This window comes from Gnatocerus cornutus, chromosome 1, assembly GCF_029298725.1.
Source record: "Gnatocerus cornutus isolate USDA-ARS CGAHR chromosome 1, icGnaCorn1.1, whole genome shotgun sequence".
Classification (NCBI taxonomy): Eukaryota; Metazoa; Arthropoda; class Insecta; order Coleoptera; family Tenebrionidae; genus Gnatocerus; species Gnatocerus cornutus.
This window is the reverse complement of record NC_142233.1, coordinates 25,046,884-25,062,473: the sequence shown is the minus strand read 5'-3', so window position 1 is coordinate 25,062,473 and position 15,590 is coordinate 25,046,884. Positions and strand designations below refer to the sequence as shown.

The following is a 15,590-nucleotide window of genomic DNA, read 5'->3' as shown; positions in this document are numbered from 1 at the left end:
ATTGAAATTTTGTTCAAAAATGGATTAGCAACTTAACAAATTAAGCCAACTATATGTCACTTTCATATGGTGTCGTAGGGAAATGACATTTAGAATAAATAAGAAATATACTATGGTCGCGACTAATTGTTTTAAATTGAGGGTCATAGAAAATAGTGTACATAACTCGTTGGCATGTGTCAGTTGGCGTCTCGTGCATATACAGCATAAAGATAAATAAAGATAAAATAATAAATAAATAAAGATTTTTCAAAGATCAGAATCCTGCATTCAGTAGTGTCGAAGAGACCTTTTGTAAAGAATTTTTTTCAGTTTGATTCTCTGGCGGAAATAACAAACTAAACATTTTTATTATTTCTAAAGTCAATGATTCGAGTAAAGTCATTGATTCAAGTAAAGATTAAATTCGCTTTTAGTTCGTTTTTCTGTAATAAATAAAAACATTCCGCGTAGAATAAACTTTTCTAGCCTATTCTCTCATGAAATGGAAGTGCTATCAGGAGCACCGTAAACCGGAGGCAATTAAGAGCACATGTAACATTTTGGCAATATCAGAAGTAGAATTCTGCCACAGAAACGGACAAAATTAACTGTATTTTCTCCCTTTTCGGTATGAAAAATTGACCTAATTAACACGTCACAGCAAGATACTCCTGTCATGTCCCTGTAAAAATTTAATTAAGGCCAATTTGTGAGTTTTTGTTTCCGTGTCTGGCACTGGAAAAATGTGCGAATTAAATAAAATATAATGTGCATCATGTATTACAGCTGTCTCTAAAGCGAGAAATAAATAACTAAAACAGAATATCTACAGTGTGCTTGAGAGCCGGTTATCTGCAGTAATTTTGACCCTTTTTAATGCGGTTATAATAACTTTTTTCTTGTCGCTTCAACAGGTCTTTTCACAATTTTGCACTCTCGAAATGGCGTAGATCTTGTGATTAATGCAATGAGATAAAACGGAAGTCGTCGTTGTTCCTTGTCGGCGACATAATCTTTCGAAATGTCCTGTACACACATGTGCATGTAGGGCTTTTGTTTCAGAACCCATTACAACCCTCCTTGGCGGTCCGGAAATGTACATCAACAAGGGGAGTACAATGAATCTGACCTGTATAGTGAAACACAGCCCGGAGCCACCGCCCACGATCTACTGGACGCACAACTTAGAAGTAAGTACAAGTAATGTTAGCAAACCTTTTTAGAACGTTATACTGGTTAAAATGATACCAAATATTTGCCAGCTGTTGGGGTTGTGTAGGTTGGTTTCAGTGTTTGTTTGCTGTACTGTGTATAAAATATGTAGCTTATCCAGTAATCATCTCTTTATACTGAATGTTTTAGTAAACTTTTTTTATTTCGACCCAGAAATAAAAATGTGTCAATAGTATGTAACCCCATAAGCACACTTTTCGGGTTATTTGTTGCCTTGTGTGAGTAACGATTTTCTTTTTATTTAGCTCAACTTTTGCTCAACTATCTGGAGTTTTACTACATGTATGTAGATATACCTACCTACATAAAAACCTGATAACTTGAGAACCTTTGAGAACAGCTTGAAATTTCTATTTGCAGACTGTTCCCGCACACGTTCCTATGTTGGAATAGAGAAGTTTGAAGTGAATCTCTGTATACTATCTTGGTTTCTTTGTCATGTAATGTCTGAAAATAATCCACGCTAGCTATTTCATTTTTGATACAGGATTAAGCCGCATATTCTAGACGACGTCATTAATTTTGAAATCTGCTGTGCTAGGTTCATCTTACTCTAATTATGGTTTTAAATAATGATTCCTGTTACATCATAAACACCAGAATATAACGATATACGTACCTATGCTCTGTTTTAATTCTCTTGTGTTTATTTTCGGGTTGTTTTTGTTCAGTATTAGAGGATTTTTCCAACGCTTTCATTATACACTCACTGCATGATAAGAGTAATAAAGCGAAAAAGCTAAAGGGATGGGGCTTTGTGGAACTGGATATTGTTAACCAAACACAAATGAAATAAAAAAGCGAAAATCTTTCAATATGTCGATACCAGTATTTGAAGTACAAAAAAATTATGTACAAGTCCGACAACTTGTGGTAACGTTTTCATAACACCTATTTTACATTATTGGAAACAAGATTGTTTCCACAATCGCAGTGAAATGTAAAATTTAACGATTATTACTTTAAGTGACAGTCCTGACAATTGTATTAAAATCGAAAATTTACCTGACAGAATTTCAATCACGAAAATTCAGATTCAACGGTTCGAATTTTAAATATCATATGGGCGGGAATATGCCTGAAAACTAATAAAAGTCATTCTATAAATAGGAATACCAAACGAGTGCTATCTTACAATTTCAATTCCTGGCACGATGACCTAATTTTACGCACTTTTTTTATCACTTTTACGCACATTTGTATCAATCACATTTTCGCACTTGGCTCTAAAAGAATGTAATGTAGAAATTAAGATGACAATCAAATTGTCGACTTTATACAGAGTGTTTTTGAAATGCATGTACATAATGTACATAACAGTTCTGCGCTATTCCAGAAGGAGTATGAAGTATACGAAACCAATTTTTAAATCAAAAACTGACAAAGTATTAACCCCAACCCACGTACTTTCTACACCACTGGCAAAAAATCCGCTTGAAATGACTTGTTTCCTAAGCAACCAACAGCTTGATTTTTTTTTACTTTTAAATTAGTGGCGCCAATGCGAATTTATTCAAATTTTTGTATAATTTTCTCTCGAGAACAAAAATAATTTTACTAAAACTTTTTTCTCTTAATAAGCGCAATTTGTTGCAACGAATCACCACACTCTTTTTGAGCATCCATTTCAAAAAGTACGATTGTACGAAAATCAAATTTTTCCCTCAGATTGTAAAGCTGTTAACTGTAAGCGTGTGCATGTTTTAAAGTTTTTATCATTAAAAATAATAAAACTAAAGACAATTTTAGGAATTCTCACGAGTGTTGCCAATCCCTGTACAGTAATTACTTAAGAAATTGGTCATCATTTTTTATATAAGTCGGTAGGCACAGCTCGATGTACTTTTAAAATACCAAAAAATGAACAGCTGAGATTTTATTTAAAGTTAAGCTAGACTTTCTAGGAACGTTTTTGTAATCAGTATAAGGATCATCTGAAGATTGATGGCGTCTAAGTGATTTCGCGTTTTTCCAATAGTTGAAACAATGGAAATGATCATAATAAAGGGAGCGTCCACAACAAAGTAACATAAGCAATGTTTGTGATTTTGTTGTACCAATGTTTCTTGAAATGTTTTTGTTGTTTTGTTGCTGCGGTTGATTGTATTGGTAAAACAAGTAGCAATTTACTGGAACTTTCAGGGACAGTTCAAGAAACTTGCAACAGAAGCACAATAAAGGTTGTCGTATGTTGTTTTGGTTTAGACGCTCCTTTATTAGATTTAGTCACAATCCGGTGGTGCTGTGTCATTAGAGAAACAATTTTTCTTAAATTAATTATTATCTATATATGTTAGCCTTCTTACAAAAAGCATCTTTTATATTTTACTATGAGAGAGACCACTAGAAGAGATTTTTTAATTTGCAAAAATGTTTGGCCTGTGTACAAAATAAATTAGTTATGTAAAGATACAGCCAAAATCTAATGGAGACGGGGTGGAAAAATATTGTTTGAATTGCCCTTGGAATTTAATCCGTCAATAATAAAAAATTCTTTTATCTCTCGGTAGGATTGTGAAAAATCTTTCGTACTTAATACGACTTCTTTTGATCAACGTTGCTTTATTTTGTTCTAACACCTCGACACGAGATCTTATGTATTTACAGAACGCTGAATAACAGAATAATATTGTCTTTTCTCCGGCCTTCTGTTTTCAAATGTTCCTTCTTGAAGGACACTGAAGCTAAAGCATCCTGTGTTGAATGGACAGTCAATGTATCCGCATCGAATCTTGAACTTCACTTTATATCTTTGATCTAACAATCTTTGGTGTTCTTGCTGGCCTTCAGGAAAGTCATCGAAGTTATTAAATCTGTGTAAATAGTTTGGACATGTGGTTGGTTAAAATCGTTGCTATACGTGCTATAAAGTTTCCTGTGTAAAACGGAATGGTTATTTTAGTATGCTTGTGCCCTATCTGGACTTGACATTTTAATAGAATTTACCATAAAAAGTTGGTGAGTGTTCTCTGGATGTTTTATGGTCAAAAGTCAGATTATTGAAATAGTTTAAACTGCATTGAACTATACAGAATGAACGCAATTAAGCCTCCTCCTGTTAATTTTGAATGGTATTAATGATTGCAGCCAGATTCAAAGGCACTCTGAAGCTCAATCTAAACATTAAAAAAATAAACTTTTTTTTTGATGTTCTACAGCTTGTTGGCATACTTTAAAACTTTAACGTATTGAGTTATGTATTTAGAAATTCGACTTTTAGGCCGAAACATTTAATATTTCTGACCAAGACACTCGAAAAGGTTGCTGTAACATTTTATTGTTCAAAATCAAAGTTTCCTAAGAAATTATTGAACACTACATACAGGTGTCCCAGATCTGGCGCTCCAAAGAGCAAGGGAGGGTGCCGACACCAATACAGATGGTAAATTTTAAAACAAAAATTGACTAAGTTTAATAGTATTCGAGAAAGAATAAAAAATTAACAACCAATCCCGACAGCTTATTCTAGAAGTGAAGTTTCCTAAGTAACAAAAGTGTACAACTTCTGAGACAGCCTGTATAATTTATATACATACCTTAAACTCAAATCCGTCCAGGCTTGTCAAATTACAAAAACGGTATGAGAAGTTCTAAACTTGACAAACTTGACTGTAGTGGCTTTGCTCTCAATTTTGGAGAACTTTTTTTCTTCAGTTTTAGATTTGCAGGGTGTAAGTACATACATAGAAGCTTTTTCAAAATTGCCGCAAAAATGAGAAAAAAGGATTAACTGTTTTAATGTCAACCGAAATTTACAATTGGAATTTTATTTTGTGGCAACAGCTCAAAGAAACTGGAACATTTATCAGAAATAATTTGGTGCTATTGTAACAGTTCTTACGTTTATCAAGTCAAGTCAACAATTAGGCACAACTTTAGCCATAATAACCACTCGAACATTCAGCGTAACCATTGATATACTAGGCAATAAGTTGTCAAATCAAAATTAATTAAAAAGTTTTAAAATAGTTTTTTTTCTATTTCGCGTTCATAATGAAGATATTTCGATACGCGTTTGAGCTTATTTTGGTGTCGTAATGGACCAATCCCGTGCCAATATTTCCAGGAACAAATATTTTTCTTAGGTTTGCAGCAAACAAACGTTGACAATTTAGATTTTGGTTTTGATAAACCATGATAAATCGATCAATACACTATTATTTCTTGTTGTACTTGGCTTAATAATTCATCGGAGAAAAACTCTTTGGATGCAAGAGAACCATCATGATCATGATCAACATCTTCGCTCTCTTACCCCCCTTGCGCTCTGGTAACCTCAAAACGTTACACCTGTCACACCTGAAATTGGATTTGGCTACATCGAATTTTTTTTCCCGAACATTTTGCAAATGCCAACTACCCTAAAATTCCCTAGATTTCGAAATCAAGTTTTTCGTTTAAAATAAGGCGAAATAGAAAAAATAGCGTATGATACTTGTTCATAATGAACATTTTGCCGCACTTACTACTTTATGACACTCCTCGCTGCGCTCGTCGTGTTGTCCTAAAAACGTCCGTGCGGCAAAATGTTCATTATGAAACGCGTTTCATAATATACTATTATAAAAAACATATACTTAATGAAAATGTAGGAAAATGTATTTTTGTAAATAATAGTATATTAAAACACCGAGTTTCATAAGGCAATTTTTTAGGCACGAATCCAAGTTTATAAAACGAGCGGCTTTGCCGCTCGTTTTATAACGGATGAGTGCCTAAATGGCCTTATGAACGAGGTTTTTATATTATTTTTCCTAATTTGTTCTTGTAACAGAGCTATTTTCGCTATTTTCGCATTCGTTTTCAGTGCTAGAATATCCATTACGGATGTTAGAATAGCTTTGTTTCTATAGTAACTTGGGAATGTTTAAAATACAAATTAGGAAAAATTCGTTAACTGTTTATTAATCTATAGTAAATAATTCAAAATAATTTCTTTTTTTATTTTGTTACCCTTTTTAAACCGGTCGGTATAACTTTTTAAAGAAGACAAAAATCATTTATAATAGGGAAAATAATTATTGTTCATATCAATGATTCTAACTTTTGACTCTGAAAAACTAGACGACCGTTTGATGTGTTTTCACACATTTTTGAGTGAAAATAAAGCTTAAAAGGGAACTAAACATACATTACTGTCGGAAACTTGCTTATTAATGTGAATGATAGTAACAGACCAAGCGGAAAACATGGGAAACATGAAAGTTTAGGTAAACTTTTACCAACCCTTTACAAAATTCTGCCTTTGCAAAGCGAACTGTGAAATACAGGGTGTTAGAAAATAATAACAACAATGGCAACCATTACATTAAGTTAACTTTAAGTTTGAGTCAATTAAGGTTGTTAATCTTTGACCAAAAATTACAAATTTAAAAAAGTATTATTCTGAATATATCTTGAATCTCAAATCTATAAAATGCTACAGCAAATCTCATCGATTTAACCGAATTTGTTACGTACTTCGTCTTTACTGCAATATTTTGCACTTTTCGGCTGTGTGTCTTTTTATATAAAGCTGGTCTTTTTACGAGACGGCTTTCTTCAAGTGGAAATGCGAATTGAAGGTTTGTACATTTCTAAGAGAATCGATATCGCATCGACAGCCGATTTCTCTAGAGAACTAAATCGTAAACTTTCGAAACATTTCTGAAAATTTTATTTGCAATTCATAAAACTAATAAGTATACTTACTTATCTGCAAGAAAAAACTTTCATAACGGTTGCAGATAAATTACAAGTGTAAAATCTTTCTTTTTAATTTTCATTAATTTGTTAATTACATCAGTGCTGGTCGTATATTTTTTAATACATTATGAAGCAATTTTAAACCAGAACCGGAGAGAAGATAATTGGTTTTTGGGTGATTAGAAGCGGATAACAAGTTGCCTACTATTAAACAAAAACGTCGTTAATAAATTTCTCCAAGCCGTGCTTTCGCTTCGACCGGAAAGCAGAGCCGGAAGCCTTCTGAAAAAACAAGACCACTAAGATCTTTTTCCTCTTCAACGTTTTTGACAGATCCTTGGCGATTTTTAACCGAGACTTTGAAACGATCAATCAAGACTCTACCGTCATCTAAAAACACAAACTCTCAATGCTGCCAACGTAAATAACTGTCAATCACTCTCGTCGACAAAATTCCCAATTTTTAAACATGTAATCCTGGATTTACCGGAAACGCAGGGTGTGAGTCTGTCGCTGCTTATACATTTCGTGCTTGTCGTAATTTTGTAGATGATTCGCATCGTGGCAGCAAATTTTATTGGAAAACTGTCATTCCGCGTCAGTTTACTTATAAAACAACCATGAAAAGAGTCTTCGGTGGTTAAGTGAATTAGGAAAAAACAGGAAAAAAGATAAATAACGAAAGCAGCTCAATAGGGCGATTACTTTACAATTTCTGTCACATTTTTTACGATGGATTATTTCTGCCATTTTAATTTTTCATTCGGGGGGTGGATGCATGTCATACACGGCTTAATACTTTAACTCCACGGAATGAAAAATTAATGGAGAAGCCTCACCGATTACGTGTGTACAATGTAATGATGATAGAACGTTATTTCATGCCATTTTTCATCACGTGAACTTATAACTTAAAATACACACCCAAAAACGTCGCACCCAAACTATTGCAATTGTTCTGAATAATAAAAAGCCGGATACACATGAATAGTAATTATATACCCAAGGAAGAGAGCTTTTCTGGTCCAAGCGTTATTGTTATTAATTCCCGGGATTCCAACGATCGAGGAAATTTAGAAAGCGAGAGTCAGAAAAGTTTTTTCTTGTGGTTTATAATATATTGTTTTCCTGTGAAAAAGATTCACTCTCCATTTGTTGCTTTTTTTAATTTTCAGAGTGGTTTCATTTTTTCCATTAAGAAATTAAGACGCTGTAACCATAAATAAAAAAATTTCTAAGTTTGATGCCCCATTCGAATAAAATTTTCTCTTTTATCACTAGTTCAAATTGTTCAACGATAGAAGTAAGTGCACATTTGAGAGAACTTTTAATTATTATATTATTAGGTTTTTAAAGGTATTGAAAGGAAAACGCAATTTGTGCTTCACTCCAATCTCTATTTACTGCCAGTTGTGATTTCTGTAAACATTCAATCACTTCAGCGTGTTTTAGTGCATTTTTAAAGTGCTCTCCCTCGAACAGTTTCGCGAAATTAAGGTCTCGATTGTGTCGGGTGTTTAGTACATTTCTGTAAAAATCTACAGGAAATGTAAACGGAAAGAAAACGGCGAAGTAACACTTTATCACAAATTTCTCAGCGATGTAAAATATCAGCTCGTCCCTAGTGAGATGTAAAGCACCGTTTCATGTTGCAAGATGCCATTAATCATAGATATGGATTGCCTCTCAACAATGTAAGATAAAACCACCCTCCAGACTTATTCTCGAAGACGAAATATGCTGCCGGGTTGTATACAATGGTAATTTCGACAAGAGGCAAGGTCTAATTGACGAATAAATAACAATTATAAGATAAGAACTCTATTGTTGTGTTTAGAAAGCTCAGAACAAAAGAGGAATATGAGGAAGCTTCTCATATTTCCAGCATCAATACTGAGACACGATGAAAATAACCGTCATAATTTTTTTGTTTTAAAAGCATCGTTCTGTCGTATTTTATGCAAGTTAGTTAGTGTCATAGTTAAGCTCGGAGAATCTACTAGAAGCTTGCATTTTCGTTTAATTATGTCTTTTCAGTTTAATACTTCCACAAGTTTTACATGATTACATTATACGAAAGCACACGGAAATGATGTTTAAAAGTTAAAACTATGGCTCTTTAACGTAAAGTTACAGGCGAAAAAATAGATCTGCAACATTGACATAGTTTCGGGATGTAGAAGTTTGAAAAATGAAGTTAAATTTGAAACAAGTAACGACTTTTCTATAAACTTTGGGCGTTAAATTGCTCCCTGAAAACTTATAAGGTAATTTCGAGAAGTTGAGAAACCTGGGACTCGATATTTATAGGCTATAATTTTCGTAAATCTAGATTTTAAAATGCACTGCCCTAAAAGACGGTTCGATACTATATCTAAGCTAGTTTTATACTGTGAATTTATCTTTATTTTGAAACAAAAAGTCTGCAGATATTTACAAATGACCCTCTAATTCTCTTGTTTACCGACCCACAAATCCTTTGACCACTCAATAATCAACATCTTTTTGACAAACCTGGTGGTACACTAATTACCCCTATTGACACAAAGGGTGAGCATAGTCATTATGCATATATACACACAACGTTTGCTTGGCTGATTGATTAATCAATTAATTGCCAAACAACACATTCTAGGGGCTCTTCCTCTGTTTACAAACCTCGGATGAAATTCGACATTGCAATTTATTAGCAAATTTATGTCAACTTATTTCTAATCTCAATATTGACGTAAATTTTGCGTTATAACAGTCGAGTTTTCTTATTTCGTTATTAAGACGGAAATTATGTGAAAAAAGTTTGTTTTGTGGGGAAAATACGCCACGGAATTTTAAATAAATTTAAAATGACACAACATTTTCCGAGGGAGCGCTCGCTGGTAAAGTGGTAAACAGAAAAATTGCGTTTCGCTTGTTCAAGCAGGAAAAATGTAAATTAATGCTGTGGAAGTAAATGGGGAGGTGATAAGTACAAGGACAATGGAGTGGGAGATGTAAAGGGGTAACTTAAAAACACGGAAAAAGTTTTAATTTTTAATTTAGTCAGTTTTAATTTGACACTATATTATGAAAAATATTAAAGTTTCAGATGAGATCAAACAACAATCGAAGTTAAAAGAGAGTACAAGTGTCAGCTAGCACAGTATATTCTTCACCTAGATCACTACCTAAAATTCTGAAAGCGTCAAGCGCGCATAGTCCATATAGAAACCCAAACTTTCACCCTTCCCAATTAAAACTGCGTTTGGGTAATTAAGCTAATGAACACTTCTTATTTGCTCTGTAGTTAGCCATCATGTTTTTCCCAATTTTGTTTATCCCAAGTAAATAAAAAGCAATTAAAAAAGGCCGACATCATCCACTTGACTGATTATTATCTAAGCGGCTCAAATCGCGTCCATTATTGACAATTTAAATCCCGGGAACAAAATTGGCAATTTATCATCCCAAAACACACAAATCATTTCCAACCTTACAAAAGCCCTAAACAGAATTAAAACTGACCTCTTATGCAACACGAGACAGATTTACGAACGGCTAATCCTACTAACACAAATACGTCGCTGTCCAATCTCCGGGCAGGTTTTAAGGTCACATGACACATCGTTCTATTACGTCACCTTCTTGGAAGCAGACCGTAATAATTTCATTTCGACTCCGGAATTCCTTCCTAGGTATGTGCATCTAAATAGGACACGGCTGAACCCTTCGAAAAATTGAAATTCTCGACGTGATAAACTGGGAGGAATGTTGCCTTAAGTAGATTCCTTGTAGTGAAATGTTTAAAGGGTTGGTACAAAGGTTCATTTCAGAACCGGTGCTTGATTATGGAGGATTTTGATCGATTTTGTCATGGAATTAGACCATAATGGGTCCTTATCTAAACGGTGTGCTTTTTGAAGTCGCTGAAAAAAGATATTTTATGGCCTCTTTAATTGTAGAGCACATTTTTCAGTTGCACTTTTACGCTTTCAGTGCTAAGAAGCTGCAGCAGTGCAGCAAAAAAGTTGGATTACATGGGCCGTTCAAGAGCAAAGAAAAGCAACCTTTACCAAAACACTGATTATAGTCTAAAATATTATTTGCATACATTGTTTCATTATTTTAGTCGGATGTTATAAAGCTATTATTGCTGCACACGCCTTTGGCTCATGTTACAATTCTCATCCTCCTGCAATAGTAGCTTTACAATACGCTCGTTAATTAATATCCTATTTCGACATGTCACCGGAATTTTGGTGATCTTTAATTAATGTTTTAGCAAAGTGTTTTTTCCGTGAAAACAGTTTTGTTTGCCAGGAGGAAACAAACTCTTGCTCAACCCGTTTTGTGAGAGAAAATTTATTAAATAATATGTTTGTTTTGATGCTTGTGATAACAGTAAAATAAATTACGCGAGCGGTTAAATTTAACGACAATGAATGGAGACATAAATAGAAAGTTTCACGAGGTGTTTCTCGGATTTAACAAAGAAAAAAAAGGTAACAGAGATAAGTATTTTTAAAATAAAAATTACTTTTCATTGTCGAGAATATTTAGTGTTTTGTCGACTCTGTGGAAGCCATAAATATAAGAAAATATTATCCATTCACGGTTTCTTGAGCTGGGAAAGCTAAGAGTTTTTGTTTATGTTACGAAATGTTTGCTTAAAGAATATTTTCGCGCTGGAAAATTTGTACCTCGAGTAGTATAGAAAAATGCATCCGATTTTTGTATTATTCCCACCCTTCCTATCAATTCTATTTTTCTCTGTATTAATATCGATGTTATTTCCAGGAGATCAACTACGACTCCCCTCGCGGAGGTGTGAGCGTCATCACCGAGAAAGGCGACATCACTTTCAGCTACCTTCTCGTTCAGAGAGCTAAAGATTCCGATTCTGGGAAATATACATGCAACCCCTCGAACGCTAACCCCAAGACAGTTATCGTGCACGTGCTAAACGGTGAGGAAATTCTCATTCTTATTATTTCCACCTCGGTCGATGATTTAAATCACATAAATGGTTTTACCCCACGTTACAACCCTCCATTACAACTAAACTGCGGTAAATAATTTTATAAAAGCAAACTACATAAAAGCTTTTCCGGTGTTGCAGGTGGGTCGCTCGTTCTTTCACTTAAACCGAGTTTTACACGTCTCTAAATAATCTAAATAATAGATTTGTATAATAGGGGCGAAGTTTGTGACACTTGCAACGTCAGGGGTACTGTTCTAAATTTATTATTTATTCTGAGAAGGCGACAGACCATCGCTTTTATTTTTGACCACAATATGAAGAAGTTTTGTTTTAATATTTTAGTAAGTGAAATTTATTAGAATTATTGAATATAAATAGATAAATAAATGTTTAATTGGCGAAATAACTAATATAATCTAACGATTTTCACATCTTACATTATTTCAACTGACAATTACTAAAATATGTATTTGTTAGTTGGCTGGAAGATAGTTAATTTTCAGAAGAAAAAAGTAACCAGCTGGCGTCGATAAGTTCGCTTATTAATTAACTCTTTTTCCCCTAATTTGCCTTAAACCGAAACTTGATAAATTGCTTAGAATTTTTAATGCGACAAAAAATATGTATTGTAAATTATCTTAATTAAAATAGCTCTTTTATTGAACTTGATAAATTTGTATATTACTATATATATAAAACGTGTACAGGCGGAACGCCTCTAATACCGGCGAACGAGTTACGTAGTTTTGCGCGAGTACCTTCTTTCACCGATTTTTTCTCGACACTTTCGCCGAGCTTTCCCAAACGTACACTTTCCCGAGATTCCGGTGGTTGTGGTTTGGTCCTTTTCCGATTTTTGCTTTTCGCGTGAGAGACTTTTGAAAGTCGTTTTCGTTCGTCCGCCTTTGCTGACGTGGTAGATATTTCAAAATGCTTTAATGTTCGTGGGGACAAAACCATAACTATTAAGTCTAGAGCAGTCATAAAGATGCAGTAAACATTTCAGAAAAGGGTCTGATTTTTTGTACACACAACATGTACGGTAGCGGCTTTTTTTCTCGGCACTTATTTAAATCGGTTCGAGCAACGAAGGAAACATTAGCGGAGATTGATTTCTTAATCGAATTCGACTTATTTTTAATACAGGATCTCTTTGACCATCAAGGTGTGTTTTGGGTATGTATGCGTAACTTGAACACTTGAAAATCTTTAAGCATATTTCAAAACTTCAATTTACAAGCGCGAATTCATTGTTTAATCACAGATTATCATTTGATGGACAAACATTCATAAATACCAAGTATCTAACAGGCTATTTTTAAGGATACTTATGCGAAAGTACAACAGATAAATGAAATGAACGTGACGATTATCGAATTTTATTACGACTCGGTCGATTTTTAATCGTTGATATTGGAGAGACTAAAAATGCGGGAAATCTTTACACAAAAGGAGTAAAAAATAAGAAAATTTCAGAATCTGCTAATTTACTGGTTTAATGCTTTTGTATAGTGAGTACTGCAATTAAGCCATAAAATCACTATTTGGTACCTGCTGTAACTTGACAGCGAAGCTTCAAATACTATTGTAATTTTTACCTCCTCTCTTGGGATCTGAAGTGGTAAACAAACTGGACCGCCGCTTTCGGGTGACGAAGACTTTATTACTTAAAGCATAATCAAAGAACCGAACGTGTAATGAATTTAATTTTTCTAAATTTTAATCCATTCCCGACCTTCTGCAACAAAGTCGTACTTTATTATCTCTCGAAACCGTAGCGTATCATTTTTCATTCATTTTTTTCACAGTGGGATATTTCTCGAAACAGTTACCGATGGAAATTTTATTGCACGTATGTGATTTTGGTACGGAGAAAAGTTACAAAAAAAAATCTACAAATGAATCTTAACTTATTCTGTTCTGATGATATAAATAAAATATTCTTTATAATTTAATTCTTAATTCTAAATCGACATCACTGCATTCCTCTTCACACAACTAAAACAACGACCATCACACAGCGATAATCGCGATAAACAAATATGAACTGGAAGAAAACAATAAATTAACAAGGGATTAAGAAGTCCTGATGGTCGTTATATTGTAGTTTAACAAAAAAAGAAAAGGGAACCGTTCATCATAAATACCCCAAAACGCAAGTACCATTTACGACTCGGCCAACTTATAATCGTTCTAAAGCAGTAAATAGATATTAGACGAGACTAAAAGTGCAAAAGTGTATGACTTAATAAGATACTTTTTACACAAAAGGAGTACACCATCTGAGTTAGTTTTGTTATATATGAGTATTTATAAGTACCGACATCCACTCCACACCCTTTGTCACCAGAAAAAAAAAACGACCATCAGACAGGGATAGTCGGGTGGCACATTTTACCGATGTTTTTCATCAATAACAAAATCTGCTATTCGGTAAATTGGTACTATTGTGTAGTGAGTACTCCAATTAAGTTTTAAAGTCATGCCGACAACTGTTCAAGCGGAGATAAGAAGGAGGTATATGAGAATTGGATAAATAAGAGTGACTTTGCTGTTCGCAATTTTGCATACGCTACGCTTCGCCTTGCTACTACAATTTAATTGCTCGACAAAAAGTATCACTTTTCAGCCGTCTAAAAAAATCTACTATTTTTTCAAACGTCAAAAATTTGATAGTTTTCACGACCGAACTGTACTATTCTCGCTCCTTTTGCCCTTTTGCCGACGAATTTCCAAACTAACAAAGTGGCGGGTTTTCGTCCTCTTCGGCCGTTTGATTTTCGCAAAATCAATTTTTAAATATCGCCGTACGTCGGTCCTCGCGGGGACAAAACCATAACCATAATGTCGAGAGAGTCATAAAGATCTATCACCGTTCCAAAAAAGGGTCTGATTTTTTGTATACATAACAAGTACGGTAGCTGCTTTTTTTCTCGGCACTTATTTCAATCGGTCCGAGCAACGAAGAAAACATCGGCGGAGATTGATTTATTAATCGAGTTCGGCTTATTTTTAATACAGAATCTTTTTGACCGTCAAGGTATGTATGTGTATCTTACACTTGAACATCTGAAAGCATGTTTCGAAACTCCTCTTTACAAGCGCGAATTAATTGTTCATTTGATGAACAAACATTTGTCGACACAATTTGCATAGATAGCAAGTATCTAACGGGCTCTTTTTTGAAATTTCGACTATCAAAAAATAGATTGCCGTGATTTTATCGAAAGTCAAGGCAGATCTCCACGGTCCACACCTATCCTCACCTGAAAAAAACGACCATCAGACAAGCGACTGGTGAATTTTACCGAATTTGCCAATTTACTGGTTTAATGCCTTTGTGAAGTGAGTACCTGCTGTAATAACTGTAACTTGACAGCGGAGCTTCAAGTGTTGCCCGAGTATTATGACCAGTATTTTTTACCTCTTTTCTTGGGATTTGAAGTGGTTAAACAAACTTGACCGCCCTTTCTCGGTGACGAAGACTTTATTACTTAAAGCTTACTTAATCAAAGAACCGAACGTGTAATCAATTTCGTTTTTCTAAATTTTAATCCATTCCCGACCCACTACAACAAAGTCGTACTTTATTATCTCTGGAAACCGTAGCGTATCGAGACAAATACGATTTTTCATTCATTTTTCGCATATTGGGATATTTCTCGAAACAGTTACCGATGGAAATTTTATTGCAAGCGTGTGATTTTGGTAGGAGGAGAAGTTACAAAAAAAA

General features: G+C 34.2%; 1 protein-coding gene across 2 annotated transcripts in view; it reads left to right on the top strand.

Moving 5' to 3' along the window:
• LOC148180962 (neurotrimin-like) overlaps positions 1-15,590 on the top strand; it is a 117,996-nt gene that overhangs the window by 79,575 nt on the left and 22,831 nt on the right. For both annotated transcript variants that reach the window (XM_088032445.1, XM_088032439.1), the window contains exons 4-5: positions 1,045-1,172; positions 11,674-11,842. In XM_088032445.1, coding sequence (XP_087888571.1) covers positions 1,045-1,172; positions 11,674-11,842 — 297 coding nt within the window. The remainder of the gene's footprint in view (positions 1-1,044; positions 1,173-11,673; positions 11,843-15,590) is intronic.